General features: G+C 41.4%; 1 protein-coding gene across 3 annotated transcripts in view; it reads right to left on the bottom strand.

The window, feature by feature from the left end:
• LOC6505984 (tyrosine-protein phosphatase 99A) overlaps nt 1–24,452 on the bottom strand; it is a 102,070-nt gene extending 77,618 nt beyond the window's left edge. For all 3 annotated transcript variants that reach the window (XM_014905382.3, XM_044714321.1, XM_032449442.2), the window contains exons 1-2: nt 24,313–24,452; nt 18,700–19,128 (exon numbers count right to left, since the gene is read on the bottom strand). In XM_014905382.3, the coding sequence (XP_014760868.1) occupies nt 18,700–18,814 (115 nt within the window). In that variant the 5' untranslated portion in view covers nt 18,815–19,128; nt 24,313–24,452. The remainder of the gene's footprint in view (nt 1–18,699; nt 19,129–24,312) is intronic.
• Between the last annotated feature and the right edge of the window lie 2,136 nt (nt 24,453–26,588).

Genomic DNA, 26,588 nt, shown 5'->3' on the forward strand with positions numbered 1-26,588 from the left:
CAGCCCAGCAGTTTATTGCTCTCAATCAATCGATGACAGGCAGCGTCTGGGCGTAAATCAATTAGCAGGCAATGAAACGAGCCTCAGAACAAAAAGAACCTTTCACACATCCAGGCCAGACACTGGGGAGTGACAATTTGCCAAAATACGCAGAAGCCAAGCCTGTGGAAGGATGACGAGTGGCAGTGCCCCTCAACGGCATCGCGTCATAAATAAAAAACCAATTAATTTATCATCTTCTCGAAGCGTCGGACCAGTGACGAGGAAAAGCGCCAGAAATGGGGAAATGGATGAATGCGAGGGAGTCTATTTATGTGTTCTTCAGCAGGAGAAAGTCAAAGAAATGAAATAAGTCTGAGGAGTGGGAGGTAAGGAGCCGAAAATCCAATACACTTTCTAGGAATCAACTGCCCTTATTAAAAACGAGCTTTAAATCTTCAAAAGTATTTTTATTTTAATAAATTGCTAGACACAAGGATTTTTAATAAGAGTATTATTTAGAAAACTTTTTTTCTTGAAATATTTTTCTTTAGAAAATGTGTATGAACGATAGACTTGTAGAAGACATTCTTTTAATGATTCTGGGAATTAAGAGCATTGGGCTTTTACCTGTCTGAAGGACTTGGGACAACCTTGCCAGGCGTTAAACGAAGCTCGGCTAATGGCAACAACGCACGCATAGCAGTGACAACGACAACAACACCAATGGCAACACCAAAACCATTACCAGCAGCAACGGCAAACACAAAAGCAGCAAATACAATTCACGGCCGGCTAGTGGAAAAAGCATGTTACCCATACGCCGTGTTGTACCAAACGCAAACGCATTATAAATGATCAGCGCCAAGTTGTTTGTGCGTGCATGTGCTGCCTCCTTTTTTTGTTCGATTCCTAGGGATTTCGGCTTTCGGTGTTTTCGCTGCTGTTTTGCCTTTTGCATATTTTTCACCTTAACTCAATTCTGAGCGTTTGTTTGTCGGTCGGTTGCGAGAGGCGCAACATAAGCCACCAAATGACTTTGCGGCATTAGGAAGCGAGGTGGCAGGCATCCAGTCTGACTGAAAACACGCACATCCGCTGTGGGTACACACGTATGTCCCACCTATCTAGCTGGGATGCACTACAAGAAATGCAAACCTCAAAACTATTAAAAATTGTAACACCCTGAACACATCGTTTATTATAGTGCTTTCATAGACTATAATAGTATTTAGTGTACATAACATTTTTAAATATTGTTTATATACTTTTTTTCAAGTGCACTCATGTGCCCCACTTCAGAGGCACTCGCTCTCCACTTCTGTTTGGTTGGTGGTGCCTGGCAACCGCTTAAATTTAAATTTAGTTGCTCGCATTTATCGTTGCCCCATATGGCTGCTTAATGCCTTTTTGATAGTAATTCCCGGCATTATATAATTGTATATTCGTATTTTCTTCACAATAATTTTGTCTCTACCATACCAGAGAACTATCACAAAAAATTTATTAAAGACCTAGGGAGTTCCTGGTCTTGTTTTCTTTGCCGAAACAATCCGGGTTATCCAGGGACCCACGTGCTGTTTGTTTAGGTGTTTTCCTGCTCGGGTGTACGGTTTCTTTTCTCTGTTTTTCCGTAACGGAATTTCGTTTGCTTTTTGGTATTTTGCATACACGCACACACACACCCGCACCTTTGAGGGTTTGTTTGTTATTTCCTACCGAGCGAGTGTGCGGGTGGGGGTGGGCTTCCATTTTGTTGCTGCCAACACACATTAAAAGTTGTTAGTTGGTAAATTGTTTGTGATTCATTGTTGTAGCATGGCTATCATAACGATAGCAACCTGTAATCACATTCTAAATATTATATTGTTTGTATTTTTACGGCTAATTACTCATATTTGGGCAATTCTGGTTTGGGTGGCAACGTGTCGTATGCGTGTTATGGCCACTTGATGGCACCAGCATAATAATAAAAGCTATTTTTGCATAGCCTGCAAGTAGCACTCGCAACATTCTACCCACAGACGAGGCCTCTAAGCAGCCAAACAGTTTGTTGTATAATAATTGGGTTATAAAAACAATGAGCGGCAATAATGTGCAAAATAATTTTAAATGCACTCACACTGGAGAGCAGAGGAAAGACATGGACCCGGACACACGGCCGCGTGGGAAAAGCTTTCTTTTAGGGTTAATTAGCACAATTTTCTCTGGCTTTTATGACCCCAAAATACAAGTGTTTGGCGTGTGGCCATGGCCAGGTCCCAGTTTTCCGCTTCCAGCTTCTCATTTTGCTCAGCCTTGAGTTTCCCAGCTTCCCAGTTCTCCCAGTCGACTTCATTTTGTGGTTGCTTGTAGCAGCAACAGCAACAGCAACAGCAACAGCTATAGCAGTAGCAGCAGCCAATTTTCTTTTAACTGTTGTTTGGGTTTTCCTCTTCGCTGTGGCTGCCATAGCTTCTTTCTGCCTTCTGCCAACTGCTTTTCACCCGTTCTGGCCTGACCTCAATTTGTTCTGTTCACAGCATGCCCACGGGCGCAGTCTGGACATTTAATTGTTTGCTTTTTGAGTGCGCCCAGAGCCGGCCATGGAAAATAATAGAAATTACGCCAAAGCGCCCATAAACGACCCAAAACGCCCCAATGAGCTAGCTGCACTTCCCGCCCACTTCTAATCCGGTCGAGCGGTCTCCTTCGCGTTCAATATTCGTCTGCAAACTTTGCCGCCGCATCGAATCCTGAAAAATGTGTTCAAGTGTTCAACTTTCGACCACACCCGTCTCGAAAGTAGAAATACAGCGTCAAAAATTGCTACCTATTGATTGAAAATGCAATTAGAATTATGAATAAATGTATAGTTGATTATCTGAAAAGGGGCCCCGCTTTCAAGCCTCGAGTCAAGAAAGATTTTCTGATGATTTTTTTAAATTTAAACTTGTGCTGATATTTTTCTGTGCATCAAGTACACCTGCCAAATAAATGGAAACTCAAAGAAAAATAATAATAATAAAAATATTAAAAGAAATCAAGTGACTGCCACTTGAACATTAAGCTACTTTCGCATGCAGCCGAATTTAATGCGGCTCGTTGACTGTCTCTCGAATTTTTTTGTTTGTTGGTTTCATTCATTTATGAAAATTGTTTTCATTAATGCCATTGAAATTGTATTATTTGCGTCCAAGTGAATAAATTTGCATACGGCTGGGCAAGTACATTTCATCTTTTCTTTTCTTTCACGCATTCATATTTTCCTTTTCCGCTCTTTGTTTGCTCCGGAGCATCACAAAAAAATAATATTATAAAACTGGAGCCACTGACAGCGGTGATGTCGCAGTTTCTGACAGCTTCCATTACCTGTCCACTCAAGCATTCAGAGTCCTCAACGCCCCTTCAGGTCCCGCGTTGCGGCGGTTCTATATTCAATGCGTGTGAGTTTTTTTTGTAGGGTTTTTTTTTTTTGAGGGGACTGGAGGGCGGAGTTAACTGTGTAGTCACTACAATAAGCACGTCGTCTGCCGTGGAGAACCCTCATTGAATGGGGCGAATTGTGTATTCAAAACTGCAATTCAGGAAATTACATTTCAAGGCGGAGCACCGACGGAGCCGCCCAGCAGGTGACAGCCGGATTAAAATCACTGCTGCTCCAATTAATTGGTAGCATTTACTTTATGTATAAGGCAGAGCTTACAGTGGATTAAGACCGGAACAGGTGTACCATTAAATGGTTACCAAGGAGGGATAGTTAATATTTAAACTTAGTTAATATAGTTAAAATAATATTACCAGTAATGGAATGCTTAGTCTACCAGTAACATTCAGTAATAACTTCCCTAAGCAATGCGATTAGATCTAAATTTAACGCTCGAGTGGCAATACACAAAGTCGGCTACCGATTGCATCGCACGGCTCTATAGCTTTCAATAACTATCGCTATGTGCGGTCGGCTTGGTCAATGCCTCATTAGGCAGTGGCAAATTTACTGCCAGACCACGCGTCGTATGCGTAATATGGAGCCGGCGTACAGGGCTAGAGAGTGACGGCAATTAATTTGTGAATTTAGCAAATGAGCATACAAATTTTATGTAAATTGGTAAATGTTTTTGCACTGCCTCGGCAACAGATACAACTAACCCGATGGCCGGCTGACAGGTGACAAAGTCCAACGACTAATGGGGGAGAGGATGGTCCAGTTGAACGAAAACGAAAAACGGTACGAAGCCAGCGAGGTAATTGCTTGATTTGCATAATTTATTGTGCACCCAATCCAATTCCATTCCATTTCAATTTGAGGTGTTGCCCCGACAACTGACAGTGCATCGGCTATGCGAAAATAGTTCGAAAATGTTATCATTGCCAGGCGAGTGGTGCTTAATTAGGCAAAACTAACGATCATTATGCATAAACAGTAATTAAATTGCATTGACCGAACTGGTTCGAACCGAAATTATTTGGGTCGGCCAGAGCACTGGCAGCAGTTGAGCCAAGTTTCGTTGGCTTAATGGCCTGACATTGGGCCGGCACGCCCACTTAACACGACGGTTTGGGGGCGGTTGCAATTTATCAAAATGAAATGCTGAAAGCTGGAAAAGTAAACTAACCCAAAATAGTGCCAGTAAAAAACGAAGCGCGGCGAAAAGTGAAAAAGTTTGCTTCCAGAAATGGTTCTGACGTCTGTCGTGGCGTTGTCGTTTATACATTTTTTTACACAAATATTTTTTTGGGAGGAGAAAGGAATACCAAGCTGATTTTCTTTGAAGGCTTAAAGCTAATATTGGATGGAGGATGTGATGCAGTTTTTTTAAGATTTCATCATTAGCGAAGGGAACAGCTATAGGAACAGCTTAAAGTATACTCCAACTCCACTGTCAGAATGACATTGAAGTAAACAAATGCTGCAAATCGCTGAAAATAGCTTTTAAACAAGAGAGAAGTATAGCATTGTTGCCTTTTTTGTGGCAATTTTGTTGCATTCGGTTTCATTGCTGGAAATAGTGGCATTGCAACCGAGCATGGAACTCGACTCGATAATGAAATGACCACAGAACAGCTGGAGCTTTATTTGCCTCGCTTTTTAGTTGGCTGCCCTCGACTCAATGTCAATATAAAATATTTTAAGTGCCCCGAGTCGCGAGTCTGGAGTTTGCAGTTTGGAGTCTGGAGTTGCACAAGTTGGCTGCGGTCAGTGCCTGGAAACTTTCGTTTCGTTTCTTTTTGGCCAACGAAAAGCGACAACTTCTGGCCAAGACAAATGCTGACATTTCACTCAGCCAGCTGGCGAACTTGTAGTTAATTTTTTTTCATTTTAGTTTCTCATTTTTTTGACTCTAGAATGGGAGCAAAAAAGCCAAGAGCTAGGGGAAAAATTTTCACAATTATGCGTTTGCTTTCACTCCGCCCCCGCCCACACTTCTTTGTCATACAACTAATTACATTTTTCATCAATCAAATTGCAGCGTCAAAATGCAAATTTCATTCCTCCCTCCCTGGCTCCGCTCGTCGCGGCTTATGTTTAATATTAATTAATATAAAATGCCCAGGCTAAGCCAAAAATGGTTGCAGCCATTTTCATTACGGTCATAACAATGAAAATTGCCGGCTTGTAATTGCAAAAATTGCACAGAACCCGGGAACTGAACGAACGAACACACCACATACCCGCCAGCCCGCCAACCCGCGTTGTAATTTTCGAGCTTTGCTAGCAGACACTTTGAGAGTTTCCCTGTCGTGGCTTATTTTCACCCACTTTTTGCCGAGTTTCGGCCACGTTTTGTTTGCAAATGCCACTCGAAATTTTCCATTTAAATGGCAAACACGGGGCTGAGCGGCTATGGGAGAGCTGGAGGCAGAGCCGTGCAAGAAAATCCAAATCCAAATCCACAGATGCCACTCGGCGAAAAACAGGCCCGGATTCTTCCGGTTGCAATTGCAGCAGCAGCACTGCGAGTCGCTGGTTTTGATAGCGCCATTGGCGGCACAATGACTTCATAAACAGATTTTCATTTCCCTTTCGCTCCATCTCGCTCTTTATCTACCAATCTCGCTCCCGTTTCTGTGGGTAGCTATAAAAATACAATTTCCTGTGCTTTATGTGGAGCAGAAAGCAGACAGACAGACTGCGAGTGCCACAGACATTATTGCTATATAGCGTCGTTTCCTCCAGCTACTGTCTGAAGTCTGAAAGTCTAAAGGTCCTCTGGCCTCCCGGTCCCCCATCCCCGGTCCGCTGTCCTGTCCTCGTTTTGTGTTGGATTTTATGCTAATAGTTTTTTGTTTTCCGCTTTTCGGTTGACCTATTGCAGAATAAGCCAATTTTTGCAGGCTTTATAATTATTGTGGGTGGTCCGGCGAGTCTCTGAAAGTTTTATCAATGCAACTATGGGGAATCTTTATGGACTGTTCTTGTGGAATTTTTTGCAGTTTACCCCTATGTCTACTGAACCACCATTCTTGGTCTTAACAATAAATAGACTGAAAGCCGAAACGAAGAAATGTTGCGCCTGTTGTCACTTTGATAAGGGCACTTAGGCAAATCTTTTGTCAGGGTGAAAGCCTCCAGTTGATGTCATCGTTAGGCGAAAGTCAAAGTCAAAGGGAAAACCGGAATAAAAGGCCTTCGTCGAGCCGAGCACTTCATTAAAACACATGCCAGGAAAAGCCTTCCCATCCATACCACACCATACCCTTACCAATCCATTCCAATCCCGACGCGTGTTCAGTTTTCGCATTAATTTGGTCAATTTATGTGCGTGTGCGATAAAAGGACAAATGGACGACAGGCGACGGTTCTTCTTGGTGTATGTTCGGGGGTTGTTGGAGGGGAATGTTTGCTCCAGTCCCCACTCCTCTTTTTGGCACCACCTAAATGGGCCAAGCGCCCGTTGCATAACAAAATAGTTGGAGTGTGTACTGCATACGGACTTGGTGTCTAAACTGCCATTACTCATACGCCGCGTGCACCGAAGGCAATTATAGCCAATAAAATGCACAAGTGCCGCTGCATTCGGCTATAATTACCCCGCTGAGCTGGACTGCTTCCAATTCACAAAATTCGGCAGTGAAATGCCTCACTTTCAATTGAATTCTCTAACATTTATTTGATGGCAGAAAACAGTTTCTGTCCAAAACGAATGTGAATCTGGGTGTGTGTGAGAGTGGAAACCGTTTAAAAACGTTTTAAAAGAGCTCGATACAAAAATTGGGGGTGTTGGGGGAAATCAATTATAAACTGGTAATTGAGGAACCCGGCACAAATTGTGCAGCTAGTTGAAATTGAATCATGTTTAGAGCTGTGGGTGGTGGTGTGGTTGGTGGTGCGGTGGCTGCCTCAATTGGCTGGCAAATTGCACGTGCCACGCCCACCTCCAAGACGCTTGTTTGTCGTGTATTCGTGTGTGCCTGGGATGTGTGCGAGTGTGGTCAAGTTGTCGTTTGTTTGTTTGCCTACATGGAAAACTTTGGGTTTTGTTAAGTTTATGCAAATGTCCTTTCGGCAATTAGCAATAAATGTTTGCACTGGCCATTCTAGGAGCCAGTTCCCCATATTTGTTTGTGTCCTTGTGCACCCATGTGGGTGTGTGCTGTTTAGAGTGTATGTTGTGGCCATTTGTGGCCCATTTGTGATACAAATCATGTGGTCAACGTTTACTGTGGGCCCCCAGATGCCTTTGACTTGCCCATTTTCAGAAAACCACCCACCGAGAAGGCAGAAACTTGCCGATCGGAGTGTATTGCGGTCAATGTGCAAATTATTATATATTATATTTCCACCTGCATATTGGGGCCTCTAGCTATATATTCTATAGAGCTCGGAAAATATAATGTTTCAGTTTAATAGAGGCTTAGACCGTTTGCCAAAAGCAGTGCACAAAATAAACACTGTAGTCAATTGAAATACAAAATAAGCTGATATAAAACATAATAAAAATTGGGAAAATGTAACCTGTATTTGATGTGTGACATCCACCAGTTTATGAGAAACCACACACTGGAGCATTTCAGTTTCCGACTCCTGCAGCTTGTGGCCAAGTTATTGGTTGGGCATTTCGGAGTCAAGTTCCTAAACCCCGCCACATTCTCAAGTCGCACTTAATCGCAGATTCAACGACCAAACCGATTCGTCATCTGCTGGGGTGAGCTCTTAATGCATTAATTGGAAACCAAGCTGGCACAGCTTTGTGGCCTGCATTTAGATTGATTTTCATGCATAAGCAGTGGGGAAGAGATTGTTGGCAACCTCGCCCCCACACCATTATCCGTGCACGGAGCTAGAGCCCCCGCCTGTGTCACCTCCCCAAGCCATCGAGCTGGCTGACCCAGTTTATCAAGTTTTCACTTGTCTGGAAAGCGCCAAGTGGCCTGGCCACGAGGACAATACTTGGTCTCGGCCTGTCTGTGAGGTTTCCCCTTTCCACTTGCACCCCCGCCCAGCTGCTGTTTCGCCCGGCAATCTGAGCACTGCACTCGGCATTGGGTTGCCCGGGAAAAGTTTTCCAGTTGTGCCAACAGAACGCCTTTTGGGCTGCCTGTCGACATCAATTTGCATCTGTATACATTAGGGTGGGCCTCTTGAATTGTTATGTCTGCTAAATAATAAAGGAAATATATAAAAACACATTTCTTTTTTATTTTGTAAATTTAATTGCTATGAAAAGGGATACATTGTCAATTTCATAGTATGCAACTTTTTGAAGGACCCACCTTGCTCCACAATGTGTGTCTTTGCTTACTTATTTGTGTGTTTGCGTTCCGCTCGATAAATTGTTTCGAAAGTTTTCGACAGTGAAGCCCTCGAGGCTCGAACTGCTTAAATACTGGTCCTGTATATCCCAGCCTATTATTAATGGCACCATATCCTGGGCCTGCCAATTGATTGATGGCTGATAAGAAGCATGAATCAGCGGGTAAGGATTTCTTTTTCTCCCATATCCAAGCCCCAACCCCAGCAAAAACGCCTTTGAATTTGACGGCATAATAATACGCGTTTATCTCTGCTTGGTTACCAGGCTCTAACAGTTTGATTTATGCATTTCCATTTGTGCGTGGGCCGCAACATGTGAAGTTTTCCCGGAAACTCACACACGGACCCTAATGGCAACAACATCAGAAAGTCTGATTAGATTTCGCCGGCAATTACGTGAGCAAGTTGCTCCTTTGAAAGGCACACCAGCGAGCGACTGGCCCGCCCGCCCGACTGCCTATTCATACATATGTGGCTTTAATTAGTCAAATTTCGTTGGCAATGCGACTGACTGGGACTGTTGGCCCATGCGAACATTATCGGCCCGATTTAGATTTATCGAAGGCAAATAGGCACAATGATTGAGCTTGTTAGGCCGTTGCCGGGAATGTGAATAAATGTTTTATAAATCATATCCGATTGCGATTTCTCAACGATCCATGAAAACCCCTTGATTGTCAGTCTTTCTATGGGTGTGTGCGTGTGTGTGTGGGAGTACACTGAAAGATAATCCCAGCTGCCAGGGCAACGAACTACCCAAAAAATGAAATCCCCTTTGCTTTCCAGCATCAACAACAAAGTTCATTTGGCTTTGCCTTAGCCGAAATTCAATATTAAAATCGGATATAAATTGTTACCAGAACAACAACATCCTGCTCATCCTGCGACTAACAAGTGGTTGACATGGCCCGAAAGCCTAGCCACCCACACACTCACGTACAGCATTTTATCATGTGCATTTGTTTAAGTATGTGTAAGCCTGTTTATTCAAATGTATTGCATTTATTTCCGCTCCGCTGCTGTCCTCTGCCGTTGAGCTCTGTCCTGTTCGGCTCAGCATTGTTTTGTTAGCAATTTTGGAAATGCTCTTAAAATATTCATGGGTATCAAATGTTTGATACAAGCCTGCACCCATGTATAAAATGTATTATGGGGGACTTAAGCCGACTAACAGTCGAATTGGTTTTTGTGTCGGCGCACACGTGCTTGCAGGTCCTGAAAAACCGTCAGGTCTGCTTTAATATTTATATGATAAATTCATATATGTCCATGAGCAATTAATCAAAATATTCATGGCACCCTGACTCCATTTCCCCTCCCTTTCGAGCCTTTCGATGTCATGGCCTAGTTATAGGCCGCCGGAAATTTGATTGATCGTGTGTGTCTATATGGGGCTGCTGCTTGTGTTGTATAATTAGCCGACACGTTCGTTCCCTGACCTTTGACAGGACTCTGGTAATTGTGTAATGAAAATTAATAGATTTATGAGCAAAGCTCCAAAGAGCGCTTTAAAACTTGGCCAGAACTGTGACTGTTTCGGGGCGACATACTTTTTGACAGGCTGCAGCCGTAAAAGCTGCGACACAAAAGCAACAACTGAGTGAGTGGCGTGGGGCCCCGGGGAACCCTTCGCCGGATCCTTTTATTGCCCGAAAAGTGTATGACAAATGCGTGCCACGGCTCTCGCATCGCATCCGGATCCTCATCGGTCGTAAAAGCGGCGACGCCTCCATTGTTAATCTCCACTCACGGCAACGCTTCTGTTTGGCTTTTGTTTTATTGTCGCACTTATTTTTATTTGCACATTGCTCGATGATGCCACGACAGCTCTCAGCTGCCATCACACAGCTCTCAGCTTGATTAAATTATAAAAATTGTATTATGATGAAAGTCATTGCCCAGAGGCGATTTCGATTCCGATTTCGATTCCAGTACTCGCTTCCATGGCCAACAGCAAAAAGCACTCACTTGGCAGAGATTCAAAAAACGCGTCATTGGATCTTAACTTTTTCACGACCGGCTCAATGATTTAAGATTGTTGCAAGTATACAGTGGGCGATTTATTCTCGCCGTGTATCAAGTGTGTGGCTTGCAAAAGGACCAAGCGAAGACTTGGCATAGTATTTGGGTCAGACTGCAGCTGGTGCATCCTTTCTGTTTGCTTGGCCTTCGCACGCATAGTCGGAAATTTAATTTAAAACTTTCCAAAAACAAATGTGCCATGTCCAGGCCATGTGCTGTTCTCCCTTTCAGGGAGCTTTGTTTTTACTTAGTATCAAATTGTTTTGCAACTGCATAATAACTCACTTAGAGTCACAAAAGGCTGGCAAATAATAATGAATGACCGGAACAGAAATTAAAATGTCTTCGGTGTAAGAATGCCAAGGATGGCCCAGAAGCTGCCTCGGTAATCTCCAAAGCTTTGTTGCATGGCTGCTATTGATTAAAATCCTCTGCAATGAAGTGCAAATAGAACACAGAGAAGAATCGTGCACTTTTCGAAGAGGCCCCCTGCGGCTTGGCTTGATGAAAAAATGCAACTTCTCTTTGTGGGTTTCAACTTCTACACTTCCGGCTGCTGTCAAAGGTGTGTCTCAAGTCGAGCACAAAATTCATCCACATCCCAACAACCGCATTCCAATCTGGCTGAGTGCTTCCTTTGACGCGGCCCCCTGGTCTTTTGTAATTACTTCATTTAATTAATTTAAAGACGGATCAAAGTTCTGTTCGCCACACAAAGACATCAAAGACCCTCCACGCCTTGTTCTCCCTGAAAAATCTGTGAATAGTGCTAAACGCTTTAAGAGCCTAATAAACTTGGCGATAAGCTTAATAAACTGAGCTTAATAAACAACGCCCCCGCGTTGTCATTTGGAGGCGCCGGTCAACCGGAAGCGGAAATTGTCCCCGGCAAGGAAGTGCTCTTATTTTTGTTGTTTGTTATTTATTTTCCCCTTTCCTCCTCGTGGTGCAAGCCATCTAAGCTGCTGTTGGCCAGAAATTGGATTTATCTGCTTCGTTAGTAAATTGGTTGTGATAGGCGCGACATCACGAACGGCTCTTGGCCAAGCCAACTTTGGACGTCTGCAAAAACCAAGTTCGGGCCACTTGCCAAGCAACTGCAATGGCACTGGGCCACACCAAAGTCGGCCAAGTACAGTGGCTCAAAAATGTAACAGGCCAAAGGGACATTCCTAGCTTTCTATATGAGGATAGATAATATTTTCCTTGGAGAGTAACTTGAAAGTTAAAAATAAACTTGAGCCTATCCACTTTCTAATTTAAGAGCCTACCAAAAATGTATCAAATTCTCATTCCTCCTCCGTTAAATTCTCTTGACAACCATTGTCCTGAAGTCGGTCAACGCTTTTTTTTTTGGCCAAGCTGTGACGAAATGATTTTTATGCGAATTTTATTACAGTTAGCCGCTGTCTTCCTTAAAGCTGCTGCGGCTGCTTGGGGGCGGATTATTCATTATTGACTTTCCGCCTCGTCGTCAGTCGCCGAAATAAATGCTTAAATAAGCCAGCGGCATTTCAATTTCAGCAAAGTTTAAGTTGGCTGCCACCGCCCACCCTTTTTTCTTTTTGGTATATCCTTGAAGCCTTGCGGCAGTCAAACAGGACTCCCCTTGGTCCTGCAGTAAATGTATAGTATGACGAGGTCCGTGCTGCTGTCACATTTTTTATTACAATTTCCATTTGGTGTTTATAATTTGTGTAGCAAATTGAGCGACAGAAATGGCGACATTCATGCGCGGAACGCAACTAATTTTGGAGTCCAGATGGGGAAGAGCTCATTTGGCGGAGAGACCACGATAATGATGATGATGATGAACTGCCCGCAGGCCACTGATTTATGGGCCAAACGAACGGCAGCACTACGAAAAATATAGTGTTCGCTTACATAAAAAATGTTACGAAAAAAAATTATAATCTAACATGACAAAAATATTTAAAAGAAAATAAAAGAAAGCCAAAAAGATTTTCTCATTTCGCAAATACATTTTTTTCAGTGCCGTTTAGTAGTTGTGATGACTGAGGGGCCAGAAAACCAAAACCAAAACAAGCCATGTGGTGGAGGGCTGCCATTCGCCTGCATGGATTAATGAGCCTCAGCGGCTACCACATTGGGATTTTCGTAGCCGGGGACTCTGTGGATTATGTTGACTTTCTGCAGAAAATGCTACTGGGGAGCCGTGGCCACAGCCTCAGCCAAAGTGAAAGGACGAGCCTCAACACAGAAAACAGAGAACAGAGCCCAGGATGTGCCGGATACCAGCCGGTGTGAGTCTGTGTGAGTTTTGGTTCCCGACTGGTGGCAAAAATTAAATTATGACAGCAAATGAACAGCCTCAGGTGGGGCGGACGAGATGGCCGGAAGTTCTGAGCCGCTGGCACACAGACTAATAATGAAATACATGAATTTTTTAGACAATAATCGCTGCAGCTTAGCTGGGATTATAATGGGAGCATGATGGCACAAGGAATAACAAAGGAGCCCAGGACTCCTATTTAGTGAGTCTTGTTTTTGCGTTTAGTTCTTCAAAAGCCACACCTTAAATTAAGCAAAAAATTAGGTAAAAATGTTCTTACAAAATGATTTCTCTAATTTTTCCTTAGAATTCACTTCCCTAGCGACTACATTTTCAATTACCAATGTTTGCTGATGTAATTCCGATTGTCTAATCAATTATTATTGTTTATTTAACTTGATGCAGCTCGTTTGGAAATATTCCGTAAATAAACATTTAATTCAATTAAGTTGCCTAATGACCCACATTGAGTGAATTATATTTGGTTTCTCGAGCGGAAAATGTCCTGAAAACTCGTTTTTTTTACCATTCAAAGCCTGCATATATTTAGTTATTTCCCAATGGGTTAATTGAGTATTTTAAGACAAGGCTCGCCTTTCGGTTTGCCCCAGATAATTGTAATGAAAATTTAATTTCCGATTGTCCCAAAATCATAACAAATGACTCTGGTAAAGAAAACTTTATTTGTAGGACTTTGGCTAATCGAATCGTTCGTTTAAATTGTATATATTTAATATGCATGATGTGATTATATGAATTTTTGTTTTTAGGAGATGCTGATAAAACAATATCCCAACACTTTCGCCCAGACGAGCTGGATACATTGTGTTTGGCCACTGTTGCTAAAATTTAATTAAACTTGTAACTAAATTATTTCGATATGCAAAGCAAGCCACGAGGATGACGACGACACTGCCGAGAACAGAAACTAAAATAAAGGCAACTGGAGCAGCAACATCGGCAAAGGGCAGCGTGGTAGAAATTTTGTGTAAAAAGCGTAAAATTTTATTTGCAATTTTTGCCAGCGTTACAATAAAACAAAAAAAAAAACAAAATAAAGGAGAGCTGCATTCTCCCGGTCAGGCGAAAATTTTATTTATTTTCTGTAAAGAAGATTTTCCATTTCTGCATTGCCGGAATAGTATTTGTTGGTTTTTACGGCATTATTATTTACCAATATTTATCGCATTCAGAATATTTTTTGTAAGCATCCACTTTTTTGTAAATATAAAATCATTCAGACATACACTCTGCATATTTTTGTGCATATTCTGACTTTGGCATTTTGATTTTTAATTGAATTTCCTGGCATAGCTGCTTGGCCAGCCGTAGCTTTATTAAATGACGATACAAACAAGTTGAAATCAAATCAACCCGTCGTATACGTAATATCGGTACACGCTTGATTGGGTTCTCTTTAGAATACTTGCCCTGCAATGATTCGTGGAAAATAATCAAATTTCATTTCTAGGACCCCTGACCCAAAGTAATTGATATGCATGGGTTTCTATGGGTCTCCCGTTGCAGATTCGACCATTATTTTTCCGCCGTGGGCCCAAAGTTCGGCTGACATTTGGCCCTTAATTGAAAATGCCAATAGCCAGACAAGAGCCAAACAAAGCAGTGTGCAATTGCCAGCCATGTTGGTTCGGGGAGCGGGTCCTCTGCATTCTATTATGTTGTGGGTGACGTGTCCATTCTGTCCGCATAAATTATGAAAAATCCATGCTTTTCGGCGTGTTGTGATAACATGTCGTGTCGGGGAAACTATTTTCTATTTTGGGCTTTCTATTTTCGCTTTTTGAAAAGTCAAATATCCCGCACTATTTACCATGTACTCGTATGGGTTGCTAAGGCAAACCAAACAAATGTCAAAGCAGTTCTTGTTTGCACTTTTAGTTTGTCAATGCGAATGGGTTTGCCATTTGTGTTTGCTTGTGATGTGCAAACTAAAGTACCACCAGTAAGTTCAAGAAAAAAACTGTGCCCACTTTAACCCACATCAACTAACAGTGAAATAAAATTTTAACAATTTATTCGTCAATCAGTTTTTATCTTGCGATTTTACCCGATTTAATTACACACTGATTAAAATGTATATGAATTATTATGCCAGAGCGAAAACACACCTATTTGAATTGCATGATGGAAGCTGGCCAAAATTCGATGATATATTTTGATTGAACGTGTTTTTTGGCGAAAAGAGAATTTTCATGCTCCTGTATATTTTATAATGATTAAAATTTGTTGTCATAAAGCCGCGCCCGAAAATATCCCAATCGCTGCACATTTTTACCTCACTTTTTATTGAATATTTTATAACCGTAAGGCAATGGCTGGTCGTCGGGCTTGTTGATTTATGAGCGACGTTGAAATATGTTGGCAAAGCGAACTGGAATTTAAGCGCTTCATATTTTCAGCTGGCTTTAAAATCTTTTAAAGGATGCGCCAGAGTAACTTTTAATCCCGAACTATTCAATGTAATTCTTAAACAATTTCCTTCCACATTATGAAGCTACTTTTTGCACAGAGCCAGCCAGAGAGCAAGGCAAAAACTAATTTAGAAAATTGTTTTTAGCTTCTGCTGCTCACCCTCTACTGACTCGGCTTGGCTTGGCTTTTGCTGTAGCCCCGGGCAAGTGAAAATTTCCTCGAGGGCCTGAATGAATCTAATAAAGAAATTACTCCAGACAGGATAGCCGCCAAGGACGTCGCCTACACTAAATAAAATCTCAGCATTTTTCCCCTCGCCCCAGGCGACAGTGTCGCCAATTGTTCGGCGTTGTTGTAATGAGCTGAATATAAAGTGCGTGCCTCGAACCGGGGGAGTCCTAAATCGCTCTTTGCTCTTAGCCATAACATGAATAATTTAAAACGAAAAGCGAAACGATTTGCGACGTGAGCCAACCGATGCCCTCTAATATGCCTTGGCAAGTGTGTCGGTGACGGTGGCGGCTGTAATTGCAGATGTGTGAAAAGGAGTCGGGGCCGAAAGGACACTCCGGCCTGGCTAATAGCTGCAGACACTGGAAGCCGCCGTTCAAGCATTCAATTCAACGATTTGCGCTTAATGTTTGACTATTTCTAAATGGCCCAAATAAGACAATGTGTATGGTCCCCTGGGGGAGAAAAGCACAGGTAACTGGGGAAACGGAAGCACACGTGGCACTGTTGTAGGCTCAATAAATAAGTCTTGATGGCAAAAATTGCCGATTCAACTTATTCTTATATTCTCTAGATGCCGGAACAGTTGCCTGACTTATTCATGGGGGTTTCTATTACCATTGTTTTTATTGGTTAACCATTAAGTTTATGTTGTTCTGAAGTGACGGCATTTCTCGGTTTGGGCAGAACTTCCTTCATCTTCAGGATTAGCAAGTAGCCAAATAGTAATTTATATGATAAATATTATTTTGGTTTGTAAAAATGAATCAAAAAGTATTTGCTTGAGTATGATTTTAATGGGTACTGAGATATATTCTAAATTGCTAAACTCTTCTGGAATTGTACTGATAGAAAACATTAAGCTTTCGGATCTTTTGTTTCGGGAATCTCAAAAAACAATCTGGGTGGCATCGTTTATGCCAGCAATTAGCTGCAACTAGCTGCAGTTATACGCCCACTTAAGCCCGAGCTCTGCAAAAGGCGTTAGATGGCGAATGTAGACCAAGTACACTCCGTTTTGTTCGAAGCTCTTTGTTTGCGTCGCTGGAACTTTAATTGCGAAAACATTCTCAAAAGTTTTTCATAAATTTTTCGCACTTAACCGAAAGTACATAACGCAAACAAAAGTAAAGTAAAAGTGTGTGCTACTTATGCAGCTTATTTGTTGTTTTTGTTTTTGTTGTCGTTGCAGCAAAAGCAACAGAAACAGCAGCATCAAACTTCGGTGCAATGGTGAATGCAACTCACATCAATAAAACGAAAATTGCTGCAGAATGGTGCACGACTGTCCTGGGAAATGCAATGCCTTTGGAATCTGTATGGGTGAGTGGGCGTGGTCATAGCAGCACCACCACTAGGAGCAGCATTTATTGTTGCTGCTGATGCTGGGTTGCTGGTGCTGTGTTGCTGCTGCAGTGAAAACAATCGAAATTATAGCAAACAAGCGCGTAAACTTTTCGCTTTCATGGTCGTATATATCTATATATGAATGTGTATCTGGGTCTATGTGTCTGAGTGTGTTTTTGTGCGGCATGCAGTTTTATTGCCCTGCTGTTGCGGCTGCGGCTGAAGGCAGGCATTAAAATGCCTGACAAAAAGCAACGCGCCAACTGCCACCTAATGCCAATGCGCACACACTCATCTGTTATCGCTAAAGTTTACATTTGCAGTTGGAACAGTGATGCCAAAATGAAATATTCATAGTTAAAAATTTTATTTCCCATTTAAACATCAAAACTTTAAATAGTTAACATTATCACTAAATAGTCTTTATCTTATATTTAATACAAAATTATTAGATAAAAGAACCTCTAACATAAAAGAATAAAAGCAGAGCACCTCTGTCTTTCCCGTTTATTTTTTTTGTAGATTTTTTGAAACCATTTTTATTGCATCTCTTGATGACGAGCGAACTGCGCTCATTTGCTTTCGCATTTTCGTAGCACACTTTTTGGGGACGCGAAAAAATGTGTGTCAACAAAAGTTTTGTTTTTTCACCGAACTGTGTCCGCTTTCACTGTCTGCCCTAGCCGGCAGTTGCTATTATTGGTGCTGTTCTGTGACCGAATCTAATGGCTCTGGAGGGACAGGCCCACAGACAGGATAAAAGTCGGACGGACAAACGTGCCTGCAATTAGAGACTCGAGAGGATGTTGAGTATGTGCTGGGACGGGGTTTCAACCCTTTTTGGTAGTTATGACAGCCAGTTTGCCCGAAAACGAAACTAGTTATGCCGCCATAATTAAATGTAAATTATTGTCATATGTACAAAACTGTTGCCATGTTTACTTATTTATTTGTCGGTTAATTAGTTACAACATATCTCTCATCTCCAATTCCAGAAATCTGGCCACTTTTCCTGTTCTGTCGGTATTACAAGCCACGTACAAGAAATGTAATTATTTTCATTATATCCCAAACAAACGCAAACAGAACATACACTCGATAAAAATGTACACCCAAGCAAAAGACAACAATGCCGAAAAAGAAAATAAAAACATGGCAACCAAAACCTGTGCTTTGGCATTTCCAATACAATACAAAAATATGTGTGTGGCGCGGCATGTGGTGTGTGGTATGTGGACGTGAAGGTGGTGGTGGTGGTGGTGCTGGAAGCTTTTGTTTATTTTTGACATTGACGTCCCTCATTAATGTAAACGACGTCGACTGGCATAAAAAGGCGACCTTCTGTAATTATAATTAATACGAAAAGAGCATGAGCTCCCCACATACACACAATTTCCTGTGTCAATGAGCTGCGTTGACCCGATACCAATACAAGTTCTGGCACAAGAAACCACCGCCGGCAAGGACCAAGGCAAGGGTGGCTATTCCGGGTAATTCCGGGAAGAGCTTACAAATTGCGTCTTCGTGGCATTAAAAATTCCATTAGCATCAAACTGCCCGCGTTAATTAGCACCACAAACAAGAAGATTTCCAAATTTTGATGTTTTGGTGTGAGACCCTGAGCGGGTTAAATAATATTAGATGTTTTCCGGGGACTTACCAAAGATCCGTCCGGCTCGGGAAACTGGCAAGGTGGCCAAAGTCAGGAGCAGCACAAAGCTAGAAATGATGAGCCCTTGATGATTTTTATATTCGGCCGATATGCGAAGCGTCATTTTGTTGATGCGATTGCGATTTGGTTTTTGGTTTGGAGTTTTTTTTTATATTTTTTTTTACGTAATCTAAAGCAATTTATGCGGTGGTTTGCGTTACGATTTTTGTTGAATATCGGCTTTTGCTCTAGCGCCTTTGGGCTTTTTGAAATCAATTTACATTTATATAGTTTTTGTGTGTTTATTTTCAAAGCCAATCAAACTTTGTATGAATTTCTGGGTTAAAGTTTTTTCAATATCAGTCGCTTTGTAGAGATTTTTCTTTCTTTGTTTTTTGATTGCACAGATTTTAGTTTTAGGTTATCATTTTATACGAGCTGAAAATAGGAAAAAACCAAAATTAAATTCAATTTTCAGGAATTTAAATTTTATACAATTTAACATAGATTTGGTATGAATTGCAAACTTAAGTTTGTTCTGTTTTTCATTTCATGAAGAGAACATATTTTTTACTGGCCCCTAAAATTCCGGGGCACTATCCCTTTCGTTTTAGTTCTTGCGGCTGCAAAATTAACTAAAGATGTCAGTCCCGACCAGCGGGAAGCATAAACCTCATGTGTGTGAGAGTGTGTGGGAAAGTTTATATGCTGAAAATGAATTTGGCATTTTTACAGCAACACAGAGCCCCGAACAGCGGCGCACTCGGAAGTCTGACAGCATAAAATGGAGTGAAATCTCTGCTGGTGGTGTGCAGTCAACTAATGCGGCCAAAAGGGTGCAGGATGCAGGATGCAGGGTGGTGGGGGCTGGGTGCTGGGGGCCAACAGCTGGGGGACGGTCAGATAGGATGGGAGCATAAAAGCGGGGTTTATAGTAAAAGTGAAATGCGCCAGAGGCGGGTTGCACATTTAATGCGGCAACAGTTACAACATGTGGCAGCAAATGGCGATTGCTGGTTGTTCTTGCCGCCACCGCTGTTGCCAAACAACTTGGCTTTTGACTATAAAAACTACGAGAGACCGCCTTGAAGTTGCCACTCCCTCCAATCTACAGATGGGGCAAGAATACTAGTAATTTTTTTTTCAAAAAAAAATAGCTTAAGCCTTTGAGTTCATCTCAAGAAGAGCCATCCTGACAAGTTCCAAAACGTAATGTCTGAAACAAATTTAAACAATTACTAAAGTCATTTAACTCCTAATCTCAGCACTATTAGTTCGACCACAACTGTGTTTTTGTGTGTGAAGGTGGCTTCAACTTTGGCAGCAGCACATGCAACACCAAAAAAAACAACATCGGCAACTATAAGCAACAAAAACAACTATAAGGACTGACAACAACGGAACCCGCCGCACATTGCACATGACGTAAATGTTGTGGTTGCTTTTAAAAACTTTGTTTTAATGTGTTTGCTGCAGGCTGAAAGTTTATTTTTTGTTAACCTCCCAACGGCACCACCACCCACTCCAAATTCCGACCCTCTTCAACTCCCCTTTGAGCCCACGTGTTGACGTAAAAATTTAAAGTTCAAATTTTCAGATTCCACCAAAAAGTTACAACCAAAACCAAGGAATGTGCAGACAGTAATTTGTTTCAGCCCCGAGGTGTTTAAGTTAAGAGTGCACTTGTTTTTCTTCCTTATACGATTTATTCATTATTGGATTTTTTTTAAGGCTCTAGTAGGTTTTAATCTTTTAATGGAAACAACTGCACGAGACACCCAGATGAACCCATGCGTGCCTTTTTTCAATATTAATTCGTTTTTAAAACAATTTTCGCAATCAATTTCAGTGCAATAATAAAACGGGAAAAACTCCAAAGGAATTCTCGAAAATATTGCATCTGTCTGTGGTGTTAATTGAAGTTATTTTCCATATTACACTCCCTTGGTTTGCGGGCGGGCAAAAACACGTTGACTTTTCCACTGATACCACATTCACGAATATTTGCATGGGTGCTTGATTCTGTGTATTGCTGTGTTGACTGCACAAAAACTGGGTTTGTGGAAGTAAGTTTTTCACAAGAGCATAATGGTTGTTGTTTGGCTTTTGGTGGTGGCCGGAAAATCACATTAACACAAGGTAAAAGTTGTAAAATGTAAAAAATAATGGTGGTATTATATAAACATGGGAATTAACAAATAAATATATTTTTTATAAGAATTTAAATATTAATACATTTACTTAATAATTTCTTTATTGCAATTCATCAAAATCAATAAATTCTTAAGCAAAAATGAATCCACATATAAGATATCAAAGCTTTTACTAAGTATTTTCCATTGTAAGTGCTGTCAGTCAATAATTTTCTATTAGTTTCTATTAATAGCCCTCCTTCCTATTTATAACTGATTGTCCGAAAGTGTCAGGTATTCAGAGCTTATAGAAACTACTGCTCCACCTGAATGGGAATAGTGTTTCTTAGTTAATCGCTATTATTAGATCCAATCCAAGACAAACGACGCTTGTACAATTAGAAGCATTTGAAATTGTAACGAAGACATGGGTCGGTGTATGAAGCCGCATTAATAGCCGCAACTAGACGACCTCAAATACTCAACGCCTTTCCCTAAGCACCTTAACGACAATTGCCCCAGCGAAACGTTTTCATCTCCAGTGGCAGTTCGTCACCTAGTCATGCCGTCAGTCAGTCTGAGCCGTCACTCAACAAGTTAGTCCGCCACCCACTCGAATCCCTAGCCCGTAATGACCAGTTGCGGATTGCACTGAGTGGCGCAATGTGCCCCGGGCAATTAAAGTTGCCGGCCGGACCGGACAGCCGTTTGTAGTTTGTACTTGTAGTTGAGCAACATTTTCTCAATTTTCCACATAATTCCGAACGCGTTCTTGGCCAGTGGCCATTAGCCCTGTCCAGCTCAGTTTGCAGACAGTTCCGAGCCGCTTTCATGCCCCAATGCCCGGAAAAGGGGTGCTGGGAAAATAAAAGAGCGAGCACAAAATAGAAAGCGGCAAACGGCGTTAAGTAGCTAGATGTCAGTAGCCGATTTGCAGTTATGACAATACTCCGACCACTCTGGTTCCTGTTCCCCGTCATTCCATGGCGGAGTCGCTCCCTTTCGGGGACAAACTTTAAATTAAATAGTAGCAAAAAGCAGCAGAAGCTTGGGGAGCTGTGACTTTGCAACACAGCGGAAAAATATGGTTTTAAATTCAGCTCTGAATAAAAGAAGATAATGCATTTAATTTTGTAATTCCTACTGTATAAGCAAGTTAAGCTATCGCATTTCCTTTCGTTTTCTGTTACACAAATAACAAAGTATGTAGGAACGAGGCCAAAGCTCTATTTGTTATTTTTTCTCCGTGTGGCGAAAATAGCGCGAGGCTGTGAAGAGCGAAAAAATATGGCACTGCATTTGCCATGAGGCATGAAGCATGGGGCAGGGAATCAAGCAGCCCGGGAATTGCCGGTGTAGAATCATACAAAATATGCAAAGGACGACGGCAACAAAAACAGCAAAAGCAACATCAACAGAAGTTGTAATTTACAGCTTATTTACGTTGGAATAAAAAATGAATTAAGACAACGAACCAGCAGCATGACAGCAGCTTCCTCCCTTGGCAACACGAAAAGGTAAATGCATAAATAAATCAGGCAAAGTCCAACAGAGAAAAAGTTAGACCGAGTACGAATAAATGCAGGAATATAATTAAATGCTTTGACATGAAAGAAATGCAGTCAACTAAATGGGAAACTAAATGCAGCCGTGGATCGGAACTTAGCCCAGGTTAATTAGCCCAGTCTCAAGGTGTTGAAGTTTTCATTTCAGGAGTATTGGGATTTAATTTTAAATTTTTAAGTGTCCTGGAACTACTGGAGAAGCCAGACTCAAAGGAGAAACACGTGTCAAGTGAGTGCAATATTACAAGAGTGTGTCTCTATATTTGTCCCGCTGTTCCCACTTGCTGGCAACTATATAGATGAAGATTATAATGCCAGACGGTGCACAATGGGTGGGTGTTAGCAGCGCAGAAAGAGTGGCGAAATAACAAACACCAGAATAACTGCTCGCTGCAGCAGCTTAAGTGCAACTGCAGTCTCGCTGTGTGTGGCTCAAGTGCTGCTGCTTTCTGGTAACAACAAAGAGCCAGGCAACCCACTCGCTTTTCCAGCGACAATGACAGCAACAACAAGTTGGCTTTGTTGCAAGAGCAACTGCAATTCTTGCTGCCATGAAAGCGAAATGGCCATTGAAACTGCAGCTGCAACAATGAAATTATTACACAGTTTTCGTTACACAAACTCTTCTCAGTCAGATTTATGGTATGCCAACCGCACACACGCTAATCATTTTGTAAGTAGCCGCACATGGCCAGCAAAACAAATACAAAATGGCAAAGGACACAGTGCACAGGACACTGGACATTGGACACCCGACTAATTTGGTTTGTTTAGATTCAGTTGCAGGCTCTGCGCTTACACAGAATTTATTTTATTATTTGCTGATGTTTGCAATTTGGGCACGTGCTGCAAATTTTAAAATAGTTGAACGTGTGCCACACACTCACTCAACCCCAATACCCTTTCAAAGGTTAAGCACACAAACACTCGCTGAAAATCACACACAAGCACACACTCTCTCGCACTCAAACACTTTCCTTGGGTCCGATGACCATTTTTACGCTTCGCTGCCTTTGTTGACAAACATTTTTGAGTGGGGCAGCAAGCATAATGCCATCGTAGAATAAAGTCAAGTGAAGTAAAGTAAAGGCAATAATGGCATCAACCGAAATCAGCGCAAATTTAGTGGCAAAGCAAATAAATTTATTTTAGTTTTTCCAGCCATTGTTGGTTGCTATATTCTTTTTGTTGTTTGTCGAGAAATAGCCGACGAAATGTCTCAAGTCGCTGGCTGGGTTTTATTGCCCCAACAAATGGCTGCCATAGAATCGGGAGAGAAATTAAGAAAAATGGCGCAAAAAAGGGTTCGCTACGGGCTTAGTGTTTGTTCAATGGCACATGCAGTCGATCGGGTCTCCCTTTGTTATATATATTTTATCCCCGAAATCTCCAACAGCCCCGCTTAACAATAATGTCCGCTATTAGCGGCCGGGCATGACCGAGTCCCGGGTCAGCAGTTTAAAATAAAACTTTCTTAAAAGGGACTCGGAAAATGGCAAACCAATTTCTAGATAGCAAAACCGAAAAACCGACAAACCAACCGCCCCGACACTCACTAATTAAACTAATTAACTGAGATGGCCGAGGGATAAGTTGCCCAAAATGTCTTGGCCAAGTCGCTTTCAGACACAAATTGAAAAGGAAAATGCTCCACAAAGTGGGTCAACTCAAGCGGCTGGGAAAAGTTCAACCCAAAATGCAAAATATGCTTCGGTGCAGCTACGACGCTACGACTCTGGAATTTTTATTTCACAGCTCCCCCGCTCGATTATTAAGCGTTTAGAGTGGGAATATGAATTTGATTTTGAGCCAGAAAATGGAAATTCAGATTCGGAGCAGGCAAGCCGTTTGCTTAATGTGGCATTCAGATGATTTATGATTGTGGGTCAGCAAAAACAACACAACTGGTAACTGGGGATAACCACCTTTTGCTAGGGTTTTTCTTTGCCTTTATTTGGTTTTTGTTTTGCTTAATAGGCCAGGCCTTTCTGTCAGTTACAGGTTATTCCCGACGATCGTTCCACGAATACGAACACAAATAAAAACTTGACACCGGATTCACTGGCAGATTCATCTTCTCTCATCATTACTATTTATTCAGATTTAATTTCTGGTGATATTCATAATTATAGTGGCATTATACACTTGAGAAATTAGCCCGATTTATTGGCCTGGCTTGGATCACTGGTCGGGCACTCTGGCCCTCAGAGCGATGAGGATAATAAGCGCGCACACACGCGACGCGAACGCACGAAGTCCTGCAGCGCCAGCGGACACATCCTTACGAGCGCACAACAAACACGAAACTGAGGCGCTCGTTTTTGCGCAAATAAATTCCCAGCCAAAAGCCGCACCACCACCATCACCACCGACGTGCACCACCGATGCTTTTGCCAGTGAGTGGTTCGTGGCTCGCTGTCGGGCTGCAAGCGAATTTCCACCACACACAGCTATTACCCGAAGTCTCGGCGCTTCGTAGCTCGAAGTTCTGTTGCCTAGTTAAGTGCGCGGGTGGACGCCTCGGTTTCGTCCTGCCGAGATTGAGAGCAGCCAACAGGACTCTCTAAGAGAGTGTGTGTGCGCTCCTGATGTTCCACTTTCAACTCCGAAACCCACCACACCAACTCCGAATCCAGCTGGCCTTATCACTGATAAGAGAAGCGCTCTTTGGCCACCGCGACCTGCTCAAGTCACTCCAGCAGGTGAGACGGTTCATGGAACGGATGGACTCGCCCACCGACAATTCCAAAGTATTTGGCAAGCAGTTAGTTCTGTCTCAGTAGCAGACTTAAGCCAGCAAGGCCATGGTATTCTGACAAAAAAGGTTCAATTAAAAAATTAAATTTTATATAAATAATAATCACAATTAAATAAATAATTATTTGTTTTTATAATTGTAATAATTTTACCTATATTGTTGGTAAAAAAATGTTTTAAATAAATAATTTTATTTGGGCATTTAAACTTTTAATAATATGTAAGTAATACGATTTATATATACACATAAATATTTAATTAAAAGTTGCTTTTGTTGGTTACAATGATAGTATAATTAAAGAATGATGCATACTTTAATCTCTTTTACCTTCAAAGTCATTTAAACTTCATTAAGTTTTAAACTATTTCTATAATAAAATATTTCAGTTTCAAAATAGTTTTTTTTTAATTTTTGACGCTTTCTATTTTGAATAACAATTTTTAAATATTTTAGTCTAATTCAATCAGGATTTCATATCCCATCAAATTGGAAACAGTTAGAAAAGATTTTGGAATTGTAAAGAAAGGGTTCACTTTTTACTTAACTGATAAAAGTCATGGTTAATTTTTCTATGCAGGGAATCACTATGCAGCTCTTTGTTTAAATACTATGTTGTGTTTATCGTCGGCTTGGCCTTTGAGATTCCTGGTGATAAAGTCCTGTTAACTGTTAGACTCCTTCTTCAGCATCACAAGATACTGAAAACATAAAGGTCTACAGAATATGTTATATCGCATCTGAAAAATATTAGAAAGAAGCACTGTTAGATTTAACCTTACTGTTAAAGGTCCTTGTTCATTTTTACAGAAACAATGTTCCGTGTTCAGGGTAACTGTTATTCAATAACGGAACAACATTTAAGGGGAGTTTTGCAGAACTGTAAAAGGTCCATTTCGCAAATGTTAATGTAATTCGTTAGAAATATTTTCGAGATCTAACATAACATAATAATAGACAGAAGAGATTTTTACAGAACTGTTAAAGGTCCTTTTTGCTAATATTAATGTTATTCGTTTTCCTGGGCTAACATAACATAATAATTGACAGAAGGGGAATGACATTCGAACTCCTTTTCTAGCTAACATTCGGGGCTGGGAACTCACAATACCATCTGATGTCCTGTATCCTTACAGAACTGTTAAGGGTACTACAAGAATCCACCAATGTTAAAAGTCAGTTCTCGAATGGGGAAGGTTTGCAGGACTTTCAGCTTTTTTAACATAACATTCGAAAGGATACTTTGTTCGATTCGATTTGCACATTAACATTCGGGACTGACAACAGAATTGTTCAGAATTCTTAAATGTTCAAGATTTCCGAGCCTGTTTCTAATGTTAATATTTTCTAAAGGTAGGACTTCGAATATTTTGTTGTTGTTTTACTGAAATGTTAAAGGTCCTTATTATTGAAGCGACTGTTATTTCATTGAATGTTTACTAGGTC

This window comes from Drosophila ananassae, chromosome 2L (genome assembly GCF_017639315.1).
Source record: "Drosophila ananassae strain 14024-0371.13 chromosome 2L, ASM1763931v2, whole genome shotgun sequence".
NCBI lineage: Eukaryota > Metazoa > Arthropoda > Insecta > Diptera > Drosophilidae > Drosophila > Drosophila ananassae.